General features: G+C 43.0%; 1 protein-coding gene across 1 annotated transcript in view; it reads right to left on the reverse strand.

Annotated features, from left to right (window-relative positions):
• Positions 1 to 25,415, reverse strand: part of tmod1 (tropomodulin 1) — a 70,798-nt gene that overhangs the window by 29,212 nt on the left and 16,171 nt on the right. Inside the window, exon 3 of the mRNA XM_078396940.1 lies at positions 11,648 to 11,804. Within this exon, the coding sequence (XP_078253066.1) occupies positions 11,648 to 11,804 (157 nt within the window). The remainder of the gene's footprint in view (positions 1 to 11,647; positions 11,805 to 25,415) is intronic.

Consider the following 25,415-nt stretch of genomic DNA (forward strand, 5'->3'; position numbering starts at 1 on the left):
CGGAGACATACAGAATCTCTTTAAACTTCTAAGTAGAGACACTGGTGCTCCTTCTTGATCATTACATCTGGGCCCACGACAGGTAAACCGAGATGTTAACATCCTGGAATTTGAAGCTGCTGACTCTCCACCACCGACCCACCAATAGACACTGGCACATGGTCTCACAACTTCCCTTTTCTGAAATCAACAGTCAGTTCTTGATTTTATTGATGTTGAGCAAGAGGTTGTTGGTGCAACACCACTCAGCCAGGTGTTCTATCTCTCTCCTGCACGCAGACTCATCACGACCTGTGCTTCGACCAGGAGATGGTTCAGTAGCACCATTGCAGAGCAGCAAAGGTTGGGCAATAAACATTGACATGATCCGAAAGGCCCAAACACAAAAAAGAGAAACAGAATGGTTGATTTCATAGATTTCTTTTAGCTTTAGTATCTCCCATCTCGCGGAAAATGAGGTAGTTGCAGGATTAATTTAGTGTGGAACATCATGTGTTTAATTCTGGAAGGGTCAAACATGAGAACAAAACCTACAAAAAATGGCAACACTTTTCTGTAGCGCTCGCCTTTAACATTTTCAAAAGGCAGATACCACTAAGGTTGCTTAACTGTGCTGAATGTTTATTAATTCTAATCCTACTGCCCTGCTCTATTCCCATAGCGTTGTCATGCTTGTCGGGTGATGTAACCTTCTCCCACGTTTAATGCCTTCTCCCTTGAAAGACCACAGTGGCTAATGACTGTAAATAGGTTTACGACTTTACCTACTGCCGAGGAAGTTTATATTTTGGTAAGGATTTGAAAAAATTAGCTCCATCTCAGAAATAACCAAATTCTTGTTTTGATATTTTTACAAAATCCTAGCTAATGTTAGAAGGTCAAAGTAAAAGTTTAAATTTCAATAGAATTTAGAGAGTGCGAGCAGTCAGGAAGTCAGTCCTGTTCTTGAAGACTTAATTATCTCATTTATTTATCATTCCATTATAACTTCCTATATTCCACTTTAATAATGGACGCTGTGTCTGTAAAATTCATCATGCAGTATTGCAGCCTCCTGCCAGTAAGTGTTGCAGATAAATACTACTACACGGCAAATGCAGACACAGTTTAAATTATAAACCTGGGAGTCGTAATTTAAAACTAATAAAGGAGGACATACAAGATTCCTTATTATATACAAATAGACAGAGCCGGGATTTACAAATGTTTGAATAAGTAATTCTGGAGCACTCATTGTCTGTCGCATTCATCGGAATAAGCACTGCCACGGTTTCAACGAACATGAGAAGGGCTTTATTTTAATTCATTTAATTTTCCAGGATCTGAGCATCATTATAAGGTCAGCTTTTATTGTCCACGAGACCAAGTGGACCCGTTGGGCCCAAACCTCTCCTGCATTGGTGCAGCACCCTCTTCTCCCCCCCTCCCCCCACCCCTTCCTTTCCCTTCCCACTCCCCTTCCCCCTTCCCCCTCCCCCACTCAACCCCTCCCTCTCCCCCCCTTCCCCTCCCCTGCTCCCCCCCCCCTCCCTCCACCACCCTCCCTCCCTTCCCCCTCCCTCCCTAGGAGATAGATTAAAACGTGAATAACTTTAAAAATATAACACCGATTTCAATGAAACTTCTTCCATTAGCACCAAAGGGATGACGGTGAGTAACATGGGCCTAAAATTGTCGCGCTATCGTGTACCGTTTTGGCTGTTGTTCAGAAACAAACAAACAAATGAGAGTTTTAGTATATAGATTCAAATCTGCTTCCACGATGGTGGTGTTAAGCTGCTTTCTGGCGTTACTGCAGTCATAGAGTCATAGAGTGAAACAGTTTGGAAACAGGCCCTTCGGCCCAACTTGCCTACACCGACCAACATGTCCCAGCTACACTAGTTCCACCTGTCTGTGCTTGGGCCATATCCTTCCAAACCTGTCCTGTAGGAGCCATTTGTGCTTAAATTTGTTACTGTCATTGTATTATGGCTATGTTTAATATTTCTAGTTTCTGTCTTCTTTGCATGCTTGTGGGTGTGATTTGATACGTAATGAGGAGTGTCTACATCTGAGGAGGCTAGCGTAGCCACAGAGATTGTGGGTCAGTTTAGTCTCGGAGGATGGAGAGAATAGTTTTTTACCACACTCACGTCAGCCACACTCACGCCAGCCACACTCACGCCAGCCACACTCACGCCAGCCACAACCACGCCGACCACGACCACACGGTAATGACTACACGATCTTTACTGTATTGTTTGAAGAAGAAACAGCTGATAAGAATGAAAAGTTATGAATTATTCTTTTGATTTGTGCTACTTTAATAAACACCAATTAATCAAGAAACAGCGTTTGGAGGATTCGTTTTTGTTATCTCAGAGTTCGTTGTGTGCGTAAGCTTTACCTCCATTCTATCCCCGAGCAGTAATGGCTATCAAAGTTGGACTTTGAGAAGGTATAGAAACTGCCATTACATATCCTATCCATGTACGTGTCTAATTGTTTCTTAAACGTTGGGATAATCCCAGGCTCAACTACCTCATCTGGCAGCTTGTTCCCATACCTTTGCGTGAAAAAGTTACCCCTCGGATTCCTATTAAATCTTTTCCCCTTCACCTTGAACCTATGTCTTCTGGTCCTCGATTCCCCTACTCTGGGCACGATATGACTCTGTGCATCTACCCGATACAATACAATACAATACAATATATCTTTATTGTCATTGCACAGGGGTACAACGAGATTGGGAATGCGCCTCCCATACGATGCAATAAATTAATTAGCTAGTCAGTATTAATTTAAACAACCCAATGAAACAAATTAGAACAGCTTTAAAACAGAATAAAGTGCAAGTAGATCTGCGCCGGTTCACTGTGCGATGTGACCATCCGGCTCAGCAGGACCGGTTCATAGCAGCTATGGCCGGTCTATTCCTCTCAAGATTTTGTACACCTCTATAAGATCACCCCTTATCTTCTTGTGCTCCAAGAAATAGTGACCCAGCCTACTCAACCTCTCCCTATAGCTCACGCCCTCTAGTCCTGGCAACATCCTCATTAATCTTCTCTGAACCCTTTCAAGCTTGACAATATCTTTCTTATAACATGGTGCCCAGAACTGAACACAATATTCTAAATGCGGTCTCATCAACGTCTTATACAACTGCAACATGACCTCCTTAAATGAAGGTACTCTCACAATGCTCTCGGGGACGGACATTTAGGATTTAGAAAAATTGCTGATGATTGACCAGCAATATCTATCCACTTCTCATTTTTATTTGTTGTCAAATGTAAACAGAGATACAGGTTGTGGAGTTGGAAGGTGCAGGCAGGGTAGCCTAGGCAGTGAAGTTGATAGGTGGTGTACACTGACACCACCATGTGCTCATGGTTGCGGAGATTGATGGTTAGGGTGGTGGCTGGTTCTCGATGCTACTCAGCTTCTCAATTGTTACTGGAGCTGCTCTCATTCACACGTCAGATCATACAACTCATTCCATCACACTGCTGATTTGGAAGGAGGGAAAAGATAAAGCATTTTAAAGAATAATAAACAAATCATGGGGTTTACGTGGTAACCACTGGATAAGGTGCAAATTTGGTGGAAATCAGAGCAAATTGATTTTCATGAGAATAAACACCTGAGATATCTGACCATTTCATGCATATAGAGTGAGATGGTGTAAAGTTAGGATCAAGATTTTCAAAATGGGTATGCAGAACGATTGTATGTACACCAGCAGGGGAAATATCTTTGATCTTCTCAATGTTTATTGGAGAAATAGGGCAACACTGTGGTTTGGCTATTGCAGCTCCAACAATTCGGTTTTAATCCTGATGTCTGGTGGTGACCACAAGGGTTTCCTCCCAAAGGCATCAAGTGACAGGTTAATCAGCCACCCCAAATTCGTCTTTGTGCAGGTGAATCTGGGGCTGTTCGCTTTGAAACCACCAACAACACCATGAGTGGAAAAATTCCGGCCTCGGAGGATGAACAGGTTCTCACGCTGAACATACATGATGTACAGAGCGGAGGTGCAGAACCTGGTGAGCTGGTGTTCAGAGAACAACCTGTCCCTAAACACATCTAAGACCAAGGAGCTAATTATCAACTTTAGAAGGTCACAGAATGCGGAATATGCTCCAGTCTTCATCAACGGGGACAGAGTGGTGAGAGTGTCCAGCTTCAGGTTTCTGGGCACACACATTTCAGAGGACCTCACATGGCCCACTAGCACCACTGCGCTAGTCAAGAAAGCGCATGAAACGGCTGTTTTTCCTGAGAACGCTGAAAAAGGCCAGTCTGCCCCAACAGTTACTGATGACCTTCTACCGCTGCACCACAGAGCATACTGACATACGGCATCTATGTGTGGTATCTCAGCTGCACGGCAGCGGATAGGAGAGCTCTTCAGCGGGCGTCTGCAGAGCGCAGAGGATCATTGGGATACAGCTACCAGCCCTGGAGGACATCTACAATGCACGCTGGCTCAGGAAAGCCACCAGCATCTACAAGGACTCCACACATCCATGCCACCGTCTGTTTGAACTACTTCCATCTGGCAGACGTTACAAGGCCTTCTACGCCCGCACCTCCAGACCAAGAAACAGCTTCATCCCTAGAGCTATAGCTGCTCTGAATCGGACCTGCTGAGAGCCCCCCATGATCTATCTGTGCCCCCAGGGTCATCTGGCACAACTGACCCTGCATGAACCTTTTTTGCACTTTACATTGTTTCCTTTTTTCCCCCTCCCTTTATGTTTTTGTTTTCACCGTGATTTATTTATTTTATAGCATCGGTATGGAAGTGGCATTCTTAATCTCATTGTACTTGTACAATGACAATAAAGATATTGTATTGTATTGTATTGAGGGGAGTGTGGTGAGAATAAAATAGGATTCATGAAGGATTAGTGCAAATAGATGCTTGATGGCCACCACAGACGGTGTGTCTGAGAGCCAATCCCCAAGCTGTATGACTTGGTGACTACAAAAACAAGTCTGATGCAGGACTGACACACAGAAGCAGTGAAGGGACTGATACTGTTGGCACAGGCGACATTTGTCCGTCCATTGGAGGCAAGTTGCTGAGCTTCACCTCACATAGGGGCCAGGAAAAGGAGACCAGCCAATCGTCAATTTAATGGAAATCAAGTTGAGATTAACAGAGATGATCATTGATGAGATGTGCTTGAAGTGGGCAAAGGGAGATAAAGTACACCTGAACCAAGAGGTGAGTTAAGAGTCAGACAGCAGAGTGGAGGCCTTGTTTTGACGCAAGAAAGATACGAGGAAGATACACTTTGGTGGACTGTCTCAATCTGAAGCACATTGAGGCCCATAAACTCTCTTTTTTCTTGCCAGTGAAGATGAAATTGGCTTGGTAAATGTAAAAAATTGTCCCTAGTGGGTGTAGGATAGCGTTAGGGTGCAAGTTTGCGGATGACACAAAGCTGGGTGGCAGTGTGAACTGTGAAGAGGATGTTAGGAGGTTGCAGGGTGACCTGGACAGGTTGACTGAGTGGGCAGATGCGTGGCAGATGCAGTATAATATAGATAAATGTGAGGTTATCCACTTTGGCGGTAAAAACAAGGAGGCAGATTATTATCTCAATGGAGTTAGGTTAGGTAAGGGGGAGGTGCAGCGAGACCTGGGTGCCCTTGTACACCAGTCACTGAAAGTTGGCGTGCAGGTACAGCAGGCAGTGAAGAAAGCTAATGGAATGTTGGCCTTCATAACAAGAGGATTTCAGTATAGGAGTAAAGAGGTTCTTCTGCAGTTGTATAGGGCTCTGGTAAGACCACATCTGGAGTATTGTGTACAGTTTTGGTTTCCTAACTTGAGGAAGGACATCCTTGTAATTGAGGCAGTGCAGTGTAGGTTCATGAGATTGATCCCTGGGATGGCGGGACTGACATATGAGGAAAGATTGAAAAGACTAGGCTTGTATTCACTGGAGTTTAGAAGGATGAGAGGGGATCTTATAGAAACATATAGAATTATAAAAGGACTGGACAAGCTAGATGCAGGAAAAATGTTCCCAATGTTGGGCGAGTCCAGAACCAGGGGCCACAGTCTTAGAATAAAGGGGAGGCCATTTGAAACTGAGGTGAGAAAAAACTTTTTCACCCAGAGTTGTGAATTTGTGGAATTCTCTGCCACAGAGGGCAGTGGAAGCCAAATCACTGGATGGATTTAAGAGAGAGTTAGATAGATCTCTAGGGGCTAGTGGAATCAAGGGATATGGGGAGAAGGCAGGCACGGGTTATTGATTGGGGACGATCAGCCATGATCACAATATATGGCGGTGCTGGTTCGAAGGGCCGAATGGCCTCCTCCTGCACCTATTTTCTATGTTTCTATGAAGGTGACGGAAAAGTGTAAATATTTTCAGTCCAACAAATGTGAAAATCCAAGTGTGATCAGGCAAGCATTCCATGCAGAATCTAAATTTAGCAAGATGATTACTCAGTTACCAGGAGGAGATTGTGAGTAATTTGAAAATAGGATGGAAGGGGTTGGTTGGGGCTAGTGGTTACACTGAAACAGAGGCTCTCCTGGAGCAATGTGCAATATAACACCTCTTGACAACCGGCTGGCAGATCTCTTCAAGAAATAAATACACAGCTGAGGATGGAATGCAGTCACCGCTATTTTTGTCGAGGCTGCTGTTCGTTGATTGGAGAACAATTAGAAGATAAATTCTATCTAATCTAATGTCACGAGCACACAAGGTGACTGAAGGTGAAACCTTTTCATTACCAGTTCCACAAACTTCTAAACACTGACATTTTTTTCTCCCCAAATATACCAGTTTTATAAAGTTCCCAAAACTGCCATCTCCAAGCAGTCAGATGAAACTAACTAAAATAATTACCTAACTCCAATGAAACATCGGGATGAGATCACCAGCAGCTCGCTAAGCAATAAAACAGCCTACACTTGCAGAGCATCTCTATCTCAGAAAGATATCTCGAGAGGCTTCTGAGAAAGAATGGATCTGAAGCATATCCTTGAGTGGGGGAGCTGAGAGAGGTTCCAAAAGCTTAAATAAAGAGATTGGTTTCGACAGAAGTTCCAAAGGCAGAAACCAGGAGGCAGAGAGCCAAAGGCAGTTAAGAGGAGTTTTTGAGATTGTTTGCATTTTCCAAAAACAATTATGTGATATCTGATGGAAGCTACATTTACTTATTCAAGGTGGAAAATCTGGAGTATTATTTAATAGCAACAACAGATTGTGCTTTGGAAAAGTTAATTAAAATGTTTTTTTTCCCCACAAGCCCTCGTGCCTTTCTAAGAGTAGAACTCAATAACGTTTTTCAGAGTCACTGTGTAAATAAATAGCATTGCCATCAATGGTCATGGTTAAATTGGCAAATTAACCCAGTTTACAGTAAGTGACTGACAGGCATTCAATATTATAAGAGACTACACTGTTTACAGTGTCGGGTTTGTTGAAAGTGTAAAACAATTACTTTATCTTGCAGGGAACCCAAGGCAAAATATAAATTCAATATATTTTCTCAGACCACAACTAAGTATAAATCTCACATCACGTAAAATACTTTTCAAAGCAACTTCAAAGCTAAACTTTGGCAGGTGAACCTTCAGAATGTGCTTCAGTTTTTGTCGATTCATTCCCTGTACGCAGATATTGATGACAAGGCTGGCAGCTGTAATCTTTTTATTTATTTTATTATTTTAAAAATTAAGATAGTCTCTAAACTAAAACTAAACCAAACTAAAATAGACAGCAAAATGAAAAAGACTGCAAAGAAACAACACCTTGGTGCGCAACACAATTAGAAAATAAGCCCATGATGGTGCAGGAGGTGGAACCTTGTGTCCCTATGCAGAGGTAATGTGCAAATTACACACAAACACCACCCAAGGTTAGGATTGAACCCCTGGGTCTGGCACAGTAAGGCAGCAGCTTTACTAGCTATGCCACTTTGCAAATGCCTTGTTGTTGACAACTAATGGCTTCCTAAATCACTTCAGTAGACAGTTAATAGTCAACTATATTGACGTGTGGCTTGACTCGCCTGCTACAGAAAGCAGTTTTATCTGTTTCAAGAATATTTGTAAAATAAATGGATTTTTTATAATAATGCAATAACTTCTTGAATAAAAAGCATCTAAATTCAAGTTTTCAATCCAGGCGCCTAGAGTATTCAATAACATAGTGATTACACTTTACACTGGAGTAATCTAGAGGCCAGTTGATTATCCAGGGGACAAGATTGAATCCCACACCAGCAGTACAAATACTTGAAAAATAAATCACAGCTTTACTGGCATTTTGTTGCAAACATTCCAATGAAATTTTAAAAAACGATCGAACATTTTAATTCAGACATAGAATAGCTTATTCTGTTGCATTGAGATGCAAATACTCGCATAGAGATATTGACAGATGATGTAATCATGTAGTTTTACTCTCTAATTCCCAACTATTTCACCTTGTATGGATTACTACCTGCCATTTGATTTTAGTATTTATTTATAATTGCAAGAACTAGACAAGTTCTGGTGAACAAAATCATCACGATCAACCATCTTCACTATCTACGATGCCACCCACTTTAGTGTCATCTACAAACATTTGCACATTCTGATCCAAATCGTTGATATAAACCACAAACAACAATGGGTCCAGCACTGATCCCTGAGACACATCACTCGTCACACGCCTCCAGTCCGAAAATCACCCTTCCACCACTATTCTATGCTTCCTTCCATGAAGCCAATTCTGTATCCAGTTTACAAGCTTTCCCTGGATCCCATGCAACCTAACTTTCCAGAGCAGCCTACCATGTGGAATCTTATCAAAGGCCTTGCTGAAGTCCATATAGGAAACATCGATGGTCTTTCTCTTATCAACCTTTTTGGTTACCTCCTCAAAAGACTCAATTAAATTCGTAAGACATGATTTCCCACGTACAAAACTATGCTGACTATCCCTAATCAGCGTTTGTCTATTCAAAGGCATATATATCTTATCCCTCAAAACCTTCTCCTTGAACTTACCTACCACAGATGTTGAGCTCACTGATCTATAGTTCCCAGGCTTTTCCATGTAGCCCTCCTAAATAAAGGCACATTAGCCACCCTCCAGCCATTCAGCACCTCACCCATTTCTAACAATCATTCATATATTTCAGTCAATGCGTCTGCAATTTCTTTGCTCGCTTCCCCCAGTGTCCTCAAATGAATATGATCATGCCCACAATATTTATTTACCTTCATACACCCTAGAATGTCCAGTACATCCTTGATTGTAATACAGACATCCCCATTAACTTAATACAGACAGGACATCCCCATTAACTCTGCCAAATTCCCTAGCTTTCATGTTTTCCCCATAGTAAAAACAGAGAAGAAATACTCATTGGGGAATTTGCTCATCTCCTGCGGCTCCACAGTTAGATGACCACTTTGATTTCTAAGGTGCCCTATTCTCTCTCTCATTGCACTCTTTCCCTTAATATCCTTATAAAATCTCTTTTGATGCTCTTTAATTTTATCTGCCAGAGCTATCTCTTGCCCCCTTTATGCACTACTGATTTTGGTTTAGTTCAGTTTAGAGATGCAGCCAGGAAACAGACCATTTGGCCCTCTGAGTCATATCATATCATATCATATCATATATAGCCGGAAACAGGCCTTTTCGGCCCACCAAGTCCGTGCCGCCCAGTGATCCCCGCACATTAACACTATCCTACACCCACTAGGGACAATTTTTACATTTACCCAGCCAATTAACCTACATACCTGTACGTCTTTGGAGTGTGGGAGGAAACCGAAGATCTCGGAGAAAACCCACGCAGGTCACGGGGAGAACGTACAAACTCCTTACAGTGCAGCACCCGTAGTCAGGATCGAACCTGAGTCGACGGCGCTGCATTCGCTGTAAAGCAGCAACTCTACCGCTGCGCTACCGTGCCGCCCTACCACGCCAACCATCATCCATTCATACATTCTATACTATCCCACTTTCTCATACACTCCCTACATATTGAGGGCAATTTACAGGGAAAAATTAACCTACAAACCCGCAAGTCTTTGGGATGTGGTAGGAAACCGGAGCACCTGGAAGAAACCCATATTGTCACAGGGAGACCATGTAAACTCCGCACAGGTCAGTACCTGACCTGGGTCTCTGGTGCTGTTAGGCAGCAGCACTACCAGCTGTGCCACTGTACTGTCCTGTGTCCGGGGATTTCCTTCCTAAGTATGCTCCTTCATCCCTAAACTCCTCCAAGGATACACTTAATCTCAGATGCCTATACTTGGCCCATACATCCTTTTTCCTGACCAGACCACCTTTTCTCTTGTCATCCACCCTATGGAACTCACTACCCCAAACCGTCAGAGACTCCTCCTCACTCACCACATTCAAAACATCACTGAAGTCTCACCTGTTCAGCACTGCCTTCAACCACTGACCGTCACCTCACCTTCTGTCTCCTTTTTCTGTTCGTTTACTTATTTATCTATTTATTCACTTCTCTATGTTCTAGTAATCCCTGTAAAGCGTCTTTGAGTGTTTGAAAAGCGCTATATAAATGTAATGCATTATTATTATTATTATTATTATCCAGGGTTCCTTACTGCCCCCCCTACACTACCAGAAAGATGCATACTTTGCACTCTTTTAAAAGCACCCCGCTTTCTAAACGTCCCTTTGCCAGCAAACATCCTACTCTAAGCAATTTTAACACGTTCCTGAGTAATACCATCAAAGTTGCATTGCCCCAATTCAGAACTTTAACTTGTGAGCCGGCCCTGTCCTTATCCATAACTATTTTAACATTAATAGAATTGTGGTCACTGATGCCAAAAGACTCATCCTCCCACACTTCAGTCACTTACCCTTCATAATTTCCTAAGAGTAGCTTTTCCCTCTTCCTTGTAGGGGCCACTTACAAATTGCCGAAGGAAACTTTCCTGAACACCTTTGACAAATCTCACCCTATCTAAGCCCTTGGCCTTACGGCTGTCCCAGTCTATATTGGAAAGTTAAAATTCCCTAATATGACAACTCTATTAGTCTTGTAGCTACTTGCAATCTCCCAGCACATTTGCTCCCCTAATTCCTGTTGACTATTATAGCACAGGCCCAACAAGATGATCATCTTTTCATTTCTTAGCTCCACCCATATAGCCTAATTAAACAAACCATCAGTAATTTATTCTCGGTCTACTGCCGTGACATTCTCCTTAATCCATAAAGCAACTCCCCTTCCTCTTTTACCCCACCTCTGTAACGTCTGTTGCACCTGTACTCTGGAACATTAAACTTTCAGTCCTGTCCCTCCCTTAGCTAGGTTTCTGTAATGGGTGTAATGTCCCAGTCACATGTACCTATCCATGCCCTGAGTTAATCCGCCTTACCCGTCAGGCCTCACGTATTGAAATGAATGCAATGTAAACAACAGTGCTGCTGCCTGTCCTGTCTACAGAACTTGCTTTCATTACCTTCATATTGACTTCCAGACTGTCACCTGCCTCACGCCTGCATTGGATTCCCGTCCCCCTGCCAATCTGGTTTAAACTTGTCCAATGTCACATTTACAAACCACCATCGGGATATTGGTTCACTCAAAAAAAGCGCAGATTATGCAACATTTGTAATTGCATAAAAATGTCACATACCTCTCTTTTCACCGGTGTATGGAACCAGGTCATCTATGTCCCTGCTTTCCTTTGCTTGCTTCTCTAAGTGTTCCAGAAGTTGATCTCTGTTTAATGGCCCTGTGGGTGCCTTCTTTGTCTGATCTTTTTGTCTTAATCCCACAGGTAGAAGCTCATTCTAAAACAAAATTAAAATAAACTCAGCAGTCAGGCAAGGTGCAGCATAAGATTTCATTTTAAATGTTTCAGTCAGGGCAGAAAAATTCAGTTGCAAAGATCAATCACAAACCTGGTGTCACCCAGCTTTAATAAAAGTAATGGTAGCTAATATGCAAGAAATGTGTCAGACTGCACAAAACCAGATTTTTTTCTTTTCTAATTGGGCATCAATTTGGTTGGAACTTTATTCTAAAGCTTCTTGATATTCAGCAGTTCACCAATAAAAATACAGCATCTGAGGCACTGTGATTTCATTATTCACACATTTGTGCGGATATAGACCTCTCTTTACCAAGGTCCAAGATCCCCACCTACTTTCAAAGGATATCAATAATAGTAAGATGGAATGCCTCAATGACTAATGACCAGTGGCACTACTGTCCGCAGTGATAAAGTGCTTTGAGAAGTTGGTTATGATGTAAATAAACTCCTGCCTTAGTTAGGACTTGGACCCACTACAATTTTCCCACTGCTACAACAGATCAACACGTAATGTGATCTCGCTGGCTCTTCACTCTGCACTAGATCACTTGGACAATAAGAGCACATATTTCAGGCTTCTTTCATCGACTACAGATCAACACTTATCCCCTCCAATCTTATCATCAAATTTACAGAACCTGTCTCTGGCCGCCCCAATGTAATTGGATACGCAACCTTCTCATTGCCTGATCACAATCAGTACAAACTGGCAGCAACACTTCCTCCTGGATAACCGTCAACACAGGAGCAGCTCAAGGCTATCTCCTGCTCTACTCTACTCTCTCTATACCCAAGACTCAAATTACTGGGTGTGCTTTTCTCTGAGCATCTGTCCTGAACCCAGCACATCAATGCAATTACAAAGAAAGCCCATCAACACCTCTATTTCCTTCAAAGGAGATTAAGAACTACAAGTGTACAGTGCAGTCCTTACTCACTGGTTGCATCCTGGTTTGGCCTATGAACAAAGGAGACGACAAAGAGTGGTGGACACTCTCATTCAATCACAGCTACTGTCCTCCACACTATCGAAGGAATCGAAAGGAGATGCTGCCTCAAAAAGGCAGCCACTATCATTAAAGATGGGCCATGCTCTCATTTTGTTACTACTTTCAGGAAGAAGGTACAGGCTGAAAACTGTGACAGTTTCATCCCAGCAACCATCAGGCTCTTGAACACTACACAATCTTTGGTTGCACTAAGGATTTTGATTTTCGCACTATTATGGTTACTTAGTATTACAGTTAATAATTTCATGTATTTTTGATTATTATATATTATTTGTGTGTTATTGCATTTATGTGCCCATTCAGCAACAGCAAGTAAAAATTTCATTGTTTTGTTGACGGTACATATGACAATTAAACTCTAGACTCTTAACATTCGGCTAAGCCATTGTCCCTTCAGTTTGTGAAAAGGATGCAAGTCCAAATTCAAAAACACCTAAAAGGCAACAGAGGAAACACTGCCCTTTTAACAATTTAATAACCTATTCCAAATGCTCTCGGAGGTATAACAATCACCAACCGAGCCATGAGATAAGAACTGGAAACATCCATAGAAATGCATAGAAATTATCAAAAAGTAAATGGCCTGTTAACTTTACAGATTCTAGTTATTCTCCCCTGTGCAGCAGTAATGCTTTCTCAATATGTTAATCAGATGTGCCACACTATTTGTGTAAGAAGGAACTGCATATGCTGGTTTAAACCAATCCAGTCGGAAGAAGATACAAGATAGATACAAATAATTTATTAGCCAAGTATGTAAAAACATACAAGGAATTTGATTTGCCATACAGTCATACCAAAAAAGCAGTAAGACACACAACTACATAAAAATTAACATAAACATCCACCACAGTGCACTGTGATGGAAGGCAATAACATATTATCTTCTTCCCTCCTTTTCTCCCGCAGTTGGGGCAGTCGAACCATCCACAGTCGGGGCAATTGAAGCTCCCGCAGCCGGCAATCAAAGCTCCTGCGTCGGGGTGATCGAAGCTCCCGTGATCGGGGCGGCTGAAGCTCCTGCGGCTTGGAGCTCCAGAAGTCAGTCCCTAACCAAGGGACCGTGAGCTCCACGATGTTAAGTCCGCAGGCTCCCGCGGTTGGAACTCCGGAAGTCGATCCACAGCAACAGGCCGCTAGCTCCACGATGTTAGGCCGCAGTGCGGACAGAGATACGATATGGAAAAGGTCACATCTCCGTCGAGGAAAGAGATTTAAAAAGTTTCCCCCACCCCCCACATAATACAAAACTAAAGATACACTAAAACATATATACAAAGAATCACTAAGACATACATTTAACAACAAACTAAAAAAAAAGAAAAAAAGAAAAACCCGAAACGTCACCCATTCCTTCTCTCCAGAGATGCAGCCTGTCCTGCTGAATTACTCCAGCTTTTTGTGTCCATCTTCGTGTCACACTATTTGGTAGTTTACTTAAACTGTTAGCACCCAAGTCCTTTATAATGCTTGTTCTTCGACTTGTTCATAATACAGGAAGAAGCATTGATCAGACCTATAAACCTGGACATTAAACCTTCAATGCTTTGAAAATATCCTCAAAATTTTATTGTAGGAGAATTTTATCAGTGCATTGTCCTTTCCTAATGCACAGTCAATTCCACTCAGTCACTTACATATTCTGCTTTTCATCTCTGTGAAATTTCAGCTTGGTTAACCACAACCCAAGGTTAGTAATGGGTGCATGTGGATGCAAGTGTGAGCATGTATTAGTGTTTATCATTGACACTTTGATGTGACTTCACTTCAACCAATGAACAGGATACCCTCAATAAACTTTAAATTATATTTATTTGAAAACATTTTAATATATTAAAACGAATATATACCCACCAAGCAGTGGTCAGTTAACACCGTGGTGTCATTTGGTGCATACAGAATGCTCTTCGACCAGCTTCCTACAGACCTGTCTGATTCTGATGGCACTAGGAAAACAACTGTCAAGTTGGTTAGTGCCACAGGTAACCCAACCCAAGACCCCCACATACAGGACTTTAGCGCGCACCTGGCAGGGGCCAAATTGTTCTCTAAGGTGGACCTGGTGCGGTGATACCATCAGATCCCGGTCCACCCGGATGACGTGCCCAAGACGGCAATAATCACTCCATTCGGCCTGTTCGAATTTCTTCGGATGCCCTTCGGCCATAAAAACGCCGCACAGGCTTTTCAGCACCTCATGGACTGGGTGTGTCGCGGCCTCGGGTTGGTGTTTGTGTACCTGGATGACATCCTCGTGGCTAGCCGCTCTCGGCAGGAGCACGTTACACATCACCGGCAGCTCTGTCAGCGGCTCAATGACCACAGCCTGGCCATCAACTTGGAGAAGTGCCGGTTTGGCCTCACGTCCATCGACTTCCTCGGACATCGTGTGACCCCACAGGGTGCAGTCCCACTCCCGGAAAAGGTCGATGCCATTCACCAGTTCCCACGGCCTTCTACTGTGCGTGGTCTGCAGGAGTTCGTGGGGATGGTCGCATTCTACCACCGGTTTGTGCCCGCTGCGGCCCGAATAATGCGGCCATTGTTTCAACTCCTAGCAGAAACATGATGGCCCCAGACATTACAATTTGACTTATTTCCAAATTCTTATTTGTTAGCTTACAATTAGATGATAGTTTTCATCAGCGGGCCAAGTCCCTGCTGAACGTAAACCAGGACTTCATGCACTGATGTGTGAGTTGATCTATCAGACATAGGCAGAAGGCTTCACAACAGACTAACACGATTAAACTACCACCTCAGGATTAATTACAACTGGGATACCATATGCTGTCACTGCAAGAGCGAAAATATCATGATTGGCAAATCCCTATATTTGGATAAAGTATGACCTGCTTCTACTCCAGCTTTCCAGGATCTGAAATGGCTGACAAGAGTGATGTGGGATCTGTATTCTACTACAAGTGGGGTAAGAGATATTGACAAGGGTGATGATTAGATTATATGGAGGCAATGAGTGGGCTGGGACGTTCCTGGCAAGCAGGCCCGACTTGCCCACTGCGGACCGACAACAGAGCACCCACCCGGTAGGCCCGCCACAGTCTCCGGCGGGACCGGGAACCGCCTGAAGGCTTAGGGTCCACCCAAGAGCTCGCTGTCAGCTGGACCTTGCCCGAAGGATCATTGGAGTCCGCACGAAGCCTTGTCGTCAGCGGGACCTCGGCAGTTGACGGGATCGGGAACCTGCCCGAAGGCTTGGCAGATGGCAAAACCGGGAGAGAGCTGGAGAAGTTGGATGCAAGGAGCAAGGACCGGTGGGAAGGTGAACCAGGGTAATGCCTCCAGTGCCTTCAGGTAGACTGCAGGAGGCGCCCCCGGGACACAAAGATGGCCGGCCGAGGAGAGGAGAAGGACGTCGGTTCCTGGGAACTGCTCCAGTACATTGATCGAGCCCACCAGATTTTGAACTTTGAACAATGGTGTCAAAAATGGTGGCATCCGCATGTGTAATATATGCAAAACTGTGCAGTTACACATGTGATAAATAAAGCACTATCGACTATTGCATTCCATTTGCCATTTTCACTGGTCTTCTACGTGTTCCCAAGGACCACGCTCAGTTTCCAATGCCAAACCAGACGCTCCTTTTACATTTTAAGGAGTCATGGGCCAGGCATTTCCATGTCATGCTTCAAATATATCACCAATGATGGAAGAAAGTGAGATACCTTCACTGTGCTAAGGGAACGGATCCAATTAACATGAGGTGCTAATTGAAAACATAGGATGGATCATGAAAAGGAAAAAAGACAGTGAGGACATCCTTGAATCATTGGTTCCATTTTGTTGGACATCTCATGTCATGCCGCAGCACTTTACATCGCCCGGTGGGGGCTCAGGACTCTCATCGCCCTGCGTGGCTCGGCCGCGGCATTTTCCATCACCCGGTGGGGGCTCAGGACTTTCATCGGCCTGCTCGGCTCGACCCTGGGACTTTCCATCGCCCGGTGGGGGCTTCAAGGGGTTGGGAGCCTCGATCACCTCGTGGCGCCACGGGAGAAGAACGAGGAGGAGATAAGACTTTGCTTTCCATCACAGTGAGGGTATGCCTAGAGCAATCACTGTGATGGCTGTTTTGTGTAAAAAATTGTATCTGTGTGTCTTGTGTTCTTTAATGTCTACTGCCGGACCCTGACGTGAGAGGACGCTGGCGTTGATTATTCGCCGCTTTTCCGTCAGGATAGTTTGTCTGTTTGTCTGTTTGTTTCTATGTTAATTGTATTTGTAAAGCGCTTTGTGCATGTGTTAAGGCGCTATATAAAATAAATATATTATTATTATTATTATTATAACAGAATACAGCGCCTGTTCAGGAATCTGAGGCTGAGGAATGATATGGGCTGCTTTTTAGAGCTCTCTGAATCTAAATAGAGACTACGGGCTGGTGATGCTGATAATTGGAAGGGTAGGGGATTCAGTAGAGCCCATAAGAAGCACACCACAGAATGGAAGAGGGCAAACAGAAAAAGGGAAGCAGCATCCATTGTTTTAATCTACCAACCCGCCACCCCCCCCCCCCCCCCCCCGCCACTCCCGCCACCCCCCCCCCCCCCTTCTAAGAATAGCTTTCATCTCTACATTGAATTACTAAATAAAATGCAAAATCTCTGATGGAACATGTAGGAACAAACTGCACATGCTGGTTTAAACCGTAGATAGACACAAAAAGCTGGAGTAACTCAGCGGGTCAGACAGCATTGCTGGAGAAAAGGAAAAGTCACCTATTCCCTTTCTCCAGAGATGTTGCCTGACTCGCTAAGTTACTTCAGCTTTTTGTTACTTTCAGCTTTTTCAGCTCTGATTGAACGTTACCTCTGCATTGCTGTGTGGAATAGGTGTCTTCAAGTGTTATGAATAAAATTTATGCAATTATATGCATTATTTTTCCAGTTGTAAACTGCTTTGACCTGCATAGAATGTGCTTCTGAAACAGGCATCTATCCCATCTGTTTCCATTTGTACAAAACATTCATCACAGATATGCTAAAACAGGACAGAAAAGTTTTGGCTTGACAGCAGTTAATAGAAAAACACTGTTTCCTTTTTTGTACAAATTCTTTCCCCAACACTCATTATGTAATCAAAATACAGCAATATATTTTAACCTTTTAAAGTTCTGTTTAACTCCATATCACACAGCAACTGAATTATCAATGCGCAGTATATTAGATTTCCTTCTGGACATGTATTACATCACATACTTGCAGTAAATCAGCAGCATATTTACTGCTTTCTTTAAACTAAAGCATGAATATTCTTTTTTTTAACACAAAAAAGCTTGTTTTTTTTAGTGCCTTCGGTGATCTCAGTTTAAAGATGTGCAAATCTATTTGGTTTAGTTGCCCTTTGCAAGTCTGCAGGGTTGGCACTGTTTATGAACGACATCAATAGCCTTTGACAGGGGTAGCAAAATGTAATGTAGATAAGTAAAGTAAACATGGATTTGAAAAAAATTGTTGCAACAAAAGTAAATCTAAGAGAATATCAAATGACTGCGATGTTGCCAATCTGAAATAAAAACCGAAAATGCTATAAACACTTAACAGGATATCTGGGGAGAGAGAAACAGTTTGCGTTTCCAGTGCTGGGCCCTTCAATAGAATTGGGAAAGAGAGTTTACAAGTTAGTTTACAATAGCAGAGAAGGTGGGGAGGATTAGTTGATCAAAGGGAATATTTCTGATAGGCTGAGGCCGAATGAATAAATCTAGCAGCTGCTGAGGGGATCAGATTACATTTCCTTGTCTGTGTAATGTGTCGCTAATAGCAAGGCCATGAGACATGCCATGCCCAGCAATGCCCAGCAAGCCAGACTATACAAATAGAAAGAGAAAATCTGAGCCACAATGATGATCAGCAAATGTGGCCAGCTTTGATATGCAAACAAGTGTGAGAATTCAATCTGAATCCTGCAGCGTGCCCAGACGGAAGATGAGGTGCTACTCCTGAAGCTAGCATTGGGCCTCGTTGCAACAGTGAAGGAGACTTCACACAGAATAGGTCAAAGTGGGAGTGGGATGGAAGGAGGCAACCAGAACCTCATTGTCTGTCCTCGGGACTGAAAAAATGTGCTCCACACAGCAATCACCTAATCTGCATTTGGCTTCCCCAGTGTTGAGGACATCACATTTTAAACACTGATTGTGATACAGGAGATTGAAAGAAGTACAAGTGAATTACTACCTTACCTGGAAAGAGTGTCGAGTCCCTAGATCGTGGGAAGGGAAGAGATGAAAAGGCAGGTGCTGCATCTCCTGTAGCTGTATGGGAATGTGCCGTTGGCTGGGGAGTAGTTGGAGGGACTGGAAAGGTAAACCATGAGTTGCATAGATTGTGATCCTTTCAAAATACTGAAAGAGGAGGGGAATATGTATTTGGTGGTGGAATTTTGTTGGAGCTGACCTAAGTTGCTCCGGATGATCCATTGGATGCGTTGCCTGGAAGAACGGACAGTAAAGAGCAGAGAACCGTCTGGGCAGCCTGCAAGTAGGATTGAAGCACCCCCCCCCCTTTCCACCTGCTTCCATCCAATCCCTGGAAAATATGATTGAGGAGGGTAAGATTGCTTTACCAAGAGACACGAGGGAATGTTGTGTACTCTGCTTCACAGAGACTTGGCTCATCCTCAGTTCTCCACACTCAGCAATTCAACCCAAAGGTTTCTGAACCTATGGCATTGACCAGACGGCATCATTGGGAAAAGAGAGAGGCGGTGCCTTCTGCCTCAGGGTAAATTCTTTGTGGTGCTCAGACAGAGGAGTCTTGTTCAACTCCAGCTCCCAGAACATCTGGCAGTGAAGTGCTGTCTCTCATACCCCCCGAGGGAATTCACTTCCATCATCATGACTGTGGGCTACAGGCAGACAATAGACTAGCACTGAAGGAGCCGCATACCGTGGCCAACAAACACCAGGTGGCATACACAAGCGCTCTTCCCATTATAGCTAAGGGACACCACCAAGGCTAATTTGAAGAGTTACTTCCTAACTAACGCTAGCATTTTTCCTGCGACACCAGAGGAGCAAATATTCTCAAAATTAGCTACTCCACCATCAAAGATGCCTATCGTTCCATCCCACCCTCACTTTGGAAAATCGGACCACCTGGCTGTGTGCCTTCTTCCTGCATGTAGGCAGCAAATGAAGACTGCAGTGAGGATTGTACAGAGTTACAGTCAAGGGAATCAAGGGTCAAGGGAGTCCGAGGAATGACTGCAATTGTTTGGCTTTGGTAGACTGGGTGATGTTCAAGGAATCAGCAAGGACCAGAACGAAAACGCCACGGTTGTTACTAACTTCATAAGCAAACGTGTGGAGCAAAATGTTCCCACCTATGCCATCCAAGTGTTCATTAACCAGAAGCCATGCATGAAGTCTGTAATTGACTGAGGACAAGGTCTCAGGCATTCAAGGAGAACAACACAGATTCATACAGGTTCAGGTACAACCTCATTAAGGCCATCAGAAAAGCCAAGAGACACTTTCGCTCTAAACCGTAAGATCAGATGGACGTTCAGCAGCTATAGCAGGGCTTGCATGCCATCACTTCCAACAAGGACAATGAGCCATCATTCAAGTGACAATGAAGCATCACTCCAGGAAGAGCTCATGGTGTTCTACTTTTGCTTCTAAATGGATAATGTTGACGTACCTTATCGGGCCCCTTCTTCCCCTTGGTAGTCTCATTTACCAAGGTCGATGCCAAAAAGGTCAATCCTTTATGAGGGTGAATCCTTGGAAAGAGTCCGGCCCTGGTAGTTTATCTGGCCATGTTCTTAAAACCTGCTTGACCAAATAGTTGGAGATTTTTCTGACATAGTCAACCTCTCATTCCGTGGTCCCTACCTCCTCTAAATGGGCATCAATAATACCAGTGCCCAAGAAACTAAGATGGCATGACTCAATGACTATTGACTGGTGGCATTATGTCCATGGTGATTAATTGCTTTCAGAAGTTGGTTATGACACATGTCAACTTTTGCCTGAGTAAGTACCTGAACCCACTATAATTTGCCTACAGCCCACAACAGATCAACAGGAGATGTGATCTTGTTGGCTTTCCACTCTGCAGTTCGGCATTCAACACCATCATCCCCTCCAACTGGTTACCAAGCTCAGGCAACTGGGTCTCTGCTCATCCCTATGTAATTGGATGCTTGACTTCCTCATCAGCAGACCTTAGAAGGCTTAGGAAGTTCGGTATGTCCCCAACAACTCTCACAAACCTCTACAGATGCACTATAGAAAGCCTTTTATCGGAATGCATCACAGCATGGTTTAGGAACAGTTCCATCCAAGTTTAAGAATAAGGGGTAGGCCATTTAGAATGGAGATGAAGAAAAAAAAATTCAGTCAGAGAATTGTAAATCTGTGGAATTCTCTGCCTCAGAAGGCAGTGGAGGCCAATTCTCTGGATGCTTTCAAGAGAGAGCTAGATAGAGCTCTTAAAGATAGCGGAGTCAAGGGATATGGGGAGAAGGCCGGAATGATTGTGAATGATCAGCCATGATCACGTTGAGTGGCGGTGCTGGCTCGAAGGGCCGAATGGCCTACTCCTGCACTTATTGTCTATAAGACCACAAGAAATTGCAGAGAATTGGGGATGCAGCCCAGACCAATCTCCTTTCCATTGACTCCATCTACATTTCACAACTACCTCGGCAAGGCCACCAGCATAATCAAGGACAAATCTCATCTTGGTCATTCCCTCTTCTCCTCTCTCCCATCAGGCAAGAGGTACAGAAGTGTGAAAAAACACACCTCCAGATTCAGGGACAGTTTCTTCCCAGCTGTTATCAGGCGACTGAATCCTATCAACAACTAGAGAGCGGTTCTGAGCTACTATCTACCTCATTGGAGACCCTCGGTCCACTTGATCACATCTCCCGTTGATCTATTGTGGCGATAGGCAAATTATAGTGGGCCCATGTATTTACTATCTGTAATCGGACTTTACTGGACTTTATCTTGCACTAAACGCTATTCTGTAATCATGTATCTTTACAATGTGGACAGCACAATTGAAATCATGTACAAGTATAATCTTTCCATTGACTGGTTAGCATGCAACAAAAAAGCTTTTCACTGTACTTCGGTACGTGACAATTAACTAAACTAAGCTAATCAGCACCAAATGGCAACACTTCCTCTTTGGTAACCATCAATACAGGAGCACCTCAAGGCTGTGTGCTCAGTCCCAGTTCTACTCTTTCTATGCCCATGACTGTGTAGCCAGACACAGCTCCAACGTCATCTTTAAATTTGCCAATGATATCACCGATGTGTATAAAAATATTTGTATCTGCAGTGTTCATTTTGGAAATAAGGGCTAGGAATGTAGCAGATGTACTTCGGTATTTATCAAAGCCCTGGACACAATGCCCATGGAATCTCAGTGCACAATATTCACATGTCAATATATACTTCATTACATGGCATTTCTTTGCAATTTCAGTAAAGAACAGTACTTGGAACTTGTATAGTTTAACTTGCTCCCTACACCCAACAGATTGGTCAATAATGTGACAAAAACAGAAGATAGATTAGCTCCCTTTTCATTAAGTTCATCTTAGCTTAAAATAAATTCCTTTTAGGAAAGAGAACCACTCAAATTAACTTCAACATTGCTACTTTGAAAAAGAGTGTTATCAAGCACTTAAAAAAATACTCTGCCAAAGGTACACAAAATTTGAAATAACTGAACATCTATATCTGTGAAAATAATTCTCAAGAATTATTTTCACAGGTATAGATGTTCAGTTATTCTCAAGCATAACCAAGTGCTAGAAATACAGAACATTGTTTAAGGCTATAAATCAGTAATTGATATAGGCCTAGATCTATTTTTCAGTGGCAGGAACTGGGAGACTTCAGTGGCAGTTCCTGCCAGATCCTGGGAGTCAGGATCAAGGGAAAGATGAATGGAGCAAAGTACAGAGAGATCCTTGATGAAAACCTGCTCCAGAGCATTCTGGATCTCACACTGGGGCGGAGGTTCACCTTCCAACAGGCCAACAACCCTAAGCACACAGCCAAGACAACGCAGGAGTGGCTTTGTGACAAGTCTGTGAATGCCCTTGAGTGGCCCAGCCAGAGCCCGGACTTGAAACCCATCGAACATCTCTGGAAGGACCTGAAAATAGCTGTTAACGTATGATGAGCGTTTGACGGCTCTAGGCCTGTACTCGCTGGGGTTTAGAAGAATGAGGGGGAACGGAAATGTAAAAGACTGCAGATACTAAAGTTCTGAAATAAAAATAAATAATGCTGAAAATTCTCAGGTGTGGGAAGCAGAGAACTAGTTGATGCCCTTTCATTAGTAATCTGGTAATTGATAATTAGTTTCTATCAAAACGTACTTGATACTGGATCATCTAACTATCTGTTAAAGCAGCATCAACTGCTCATATGATTTGTGAGGCCATACACCAACAACACAAAGGGAGAACAGCCATTAGATTGGGTCCCAAGCATAACCTAAGGTTCATGCAGCATGCAAAGCATACTGACAAATTCTATACCTGATTTTTTTCTCATGACTCAAAAGAGTAAGTGCCGACCATTGATGTACACTCCACTATTACAACGTACCTTTCCCCACTCTTGAAATTGCCCAGGTCTCATTCATATTGGCCACAAATTATCACCCATACACTCAAAGACAAAAACACACTAGGTTATCCAGAATACCAATGTGGCAAGTAATATTATTACCAATATATGTTCCAGCCAGTGACCATTTCAACAAAAATTCACCCAATTTAACAGAATTACTTTTGTTAAATCCCACATTATTATTGTGTTAGAGGGTCACTTACAACCAGTAACTTAAACAATCCAGCCACATAGACCCTCATAGATACTGTGGGTATATGGATGAATCAAAGATTGATATTCTGCATGAATGATTCACCTCCCCGAAGCATTCCACCACCTGTCTTGGGTCATCATGAGTCTAATCCCAATTTGTTTAGATGAATGCAGCCTCAAAAGCATAAGAACATCAAACTATGCAGAACAAATTAGCCCAATGATTATTCATCTTCTTAAGCAATTAATATCTCAATCACCTTTGCACTGAGGATGCAGCATATATCTTCCACTAGATTCTGAAAGGGTTAAATGCTTTAAATACATAATAGATGCATGAGGGAGCATAGGACTAATCCCTTTAGAAATGTGTCCTTCCTGTTCTTCCCTTGAGGTACTATCAACTCATTGCTCTTGATCTACACAGTAGTGCTAACTGATAAGAAGAGACAAACCCAGACTGCTGGGCTTGGGCTGCTGTATATTGGAACCAGGAATAATCCCTTTAGAAATCTGTCCTTCCTGTTCTTCCCTTGATGTACCTGGCTATGTAAGAGAGACAATCTCAGACTTGCCGGGAAGGTGCTAACGAACTACAGCATTTTGGGACCATGACTAATGCCTTAAGGAATGTGTCTTTTTGATCTTTACAATATAAAACATCCGGTCCAGTCTTTGTTCTGGGGAGTGGTGGCTCGGGACAGTCAAGTGCTTGTTGCATACTGTGACGGGGCCTGAATACCATCACAGGCTACAAGCCAAAATCAGAGTGATCTCTGGCAACAGTGCATGTCTACTGTATGAGATTGTTGCTTTTTACAACCTTTTCAAACAGACAAGCAAAGTTCCATCTAGGTGTGTCCCCATCCCCAGGTGGCTCAGTCCCTTCATCTTGGTGGCAGATGTCAGATCTGCTTTCATATCTGCTTGCAACTGCAGTGATGAATAATGAAATCATGCATCTATCAACTGGCTACAGTCTTCGCCGACATCTTCAACCTCGCATTTCAACAGTCTACTCTACCCTATTCAGTTATTGCATTCTGTTCTTTTGTATTCTTTATTCACCACTTCAAATCTCATAACAATCTTGGCAACGTTCTACTGCTTTGCATTAGTTGGCTTATTTAATATTGCATTTATCATTATCATGTAAACTATTTACTCTGAGCTTCATGCGAAGAAGGAATTTCATTGCATCCTGGTGGAAAGAACAATAAACCAACCTGAATCTAAGAAGACATTGTCAGTGTGCTGAGTTGTGACTCCTGTAAATTCCAGGCCATTACCCATAAAGTCAATGTTAAAATGTTATATTAAAATTTTAAAAGGAATTTGAGAAGTAGGCATCTCAACCTATAATCATACTGGCACGCAGAAAGATAGTTGTGGTAGGAGGCCAAAAATCTCAGTACCAGATCACAATTGTATGACAGTTCTCAGGTCAATGACCTAGGCCTTTGCATCTTTAATGTAACTCTTCAAGCAGTTGTTACCCTGTTATCTATTGAATAATACTTGGTCCAGCAGTTGGAATATTATACTTTCTGTACTGGTAATGCTTTTGATGCCTTGGTTAGTTAGAATACAGTCAACAGTGAGGATTGTCTGCCTCCATCTTCATGTTAACCATTTATCTCCCTTTCTTTGAAATGTTACCAATAAAGGGCATTCAAACGGAACTCTCTTCAACCTTTCCTTAAACAAATTCAAAATTGCAATGTTATTTGAAGAGATTTCAACAACTCAC

This window comes from Rhinoraja longicauda, chromosome 3, assembly GCF_053455715.1.
Source record: "Rhinoraja longicauda isolate Sanriku21f chromosome 3, sRhiLon1.1, whole genome shotgun sequence".
In the NCBI taxonomy this organism is placed as follows: domain Eukaryota; kingdom Metazoa; phylum Chordata; class Chondrichthyes; order Rajiformes; family Arhynchobatidae; genus Rhinoraja; species Rhinoraja longicauda.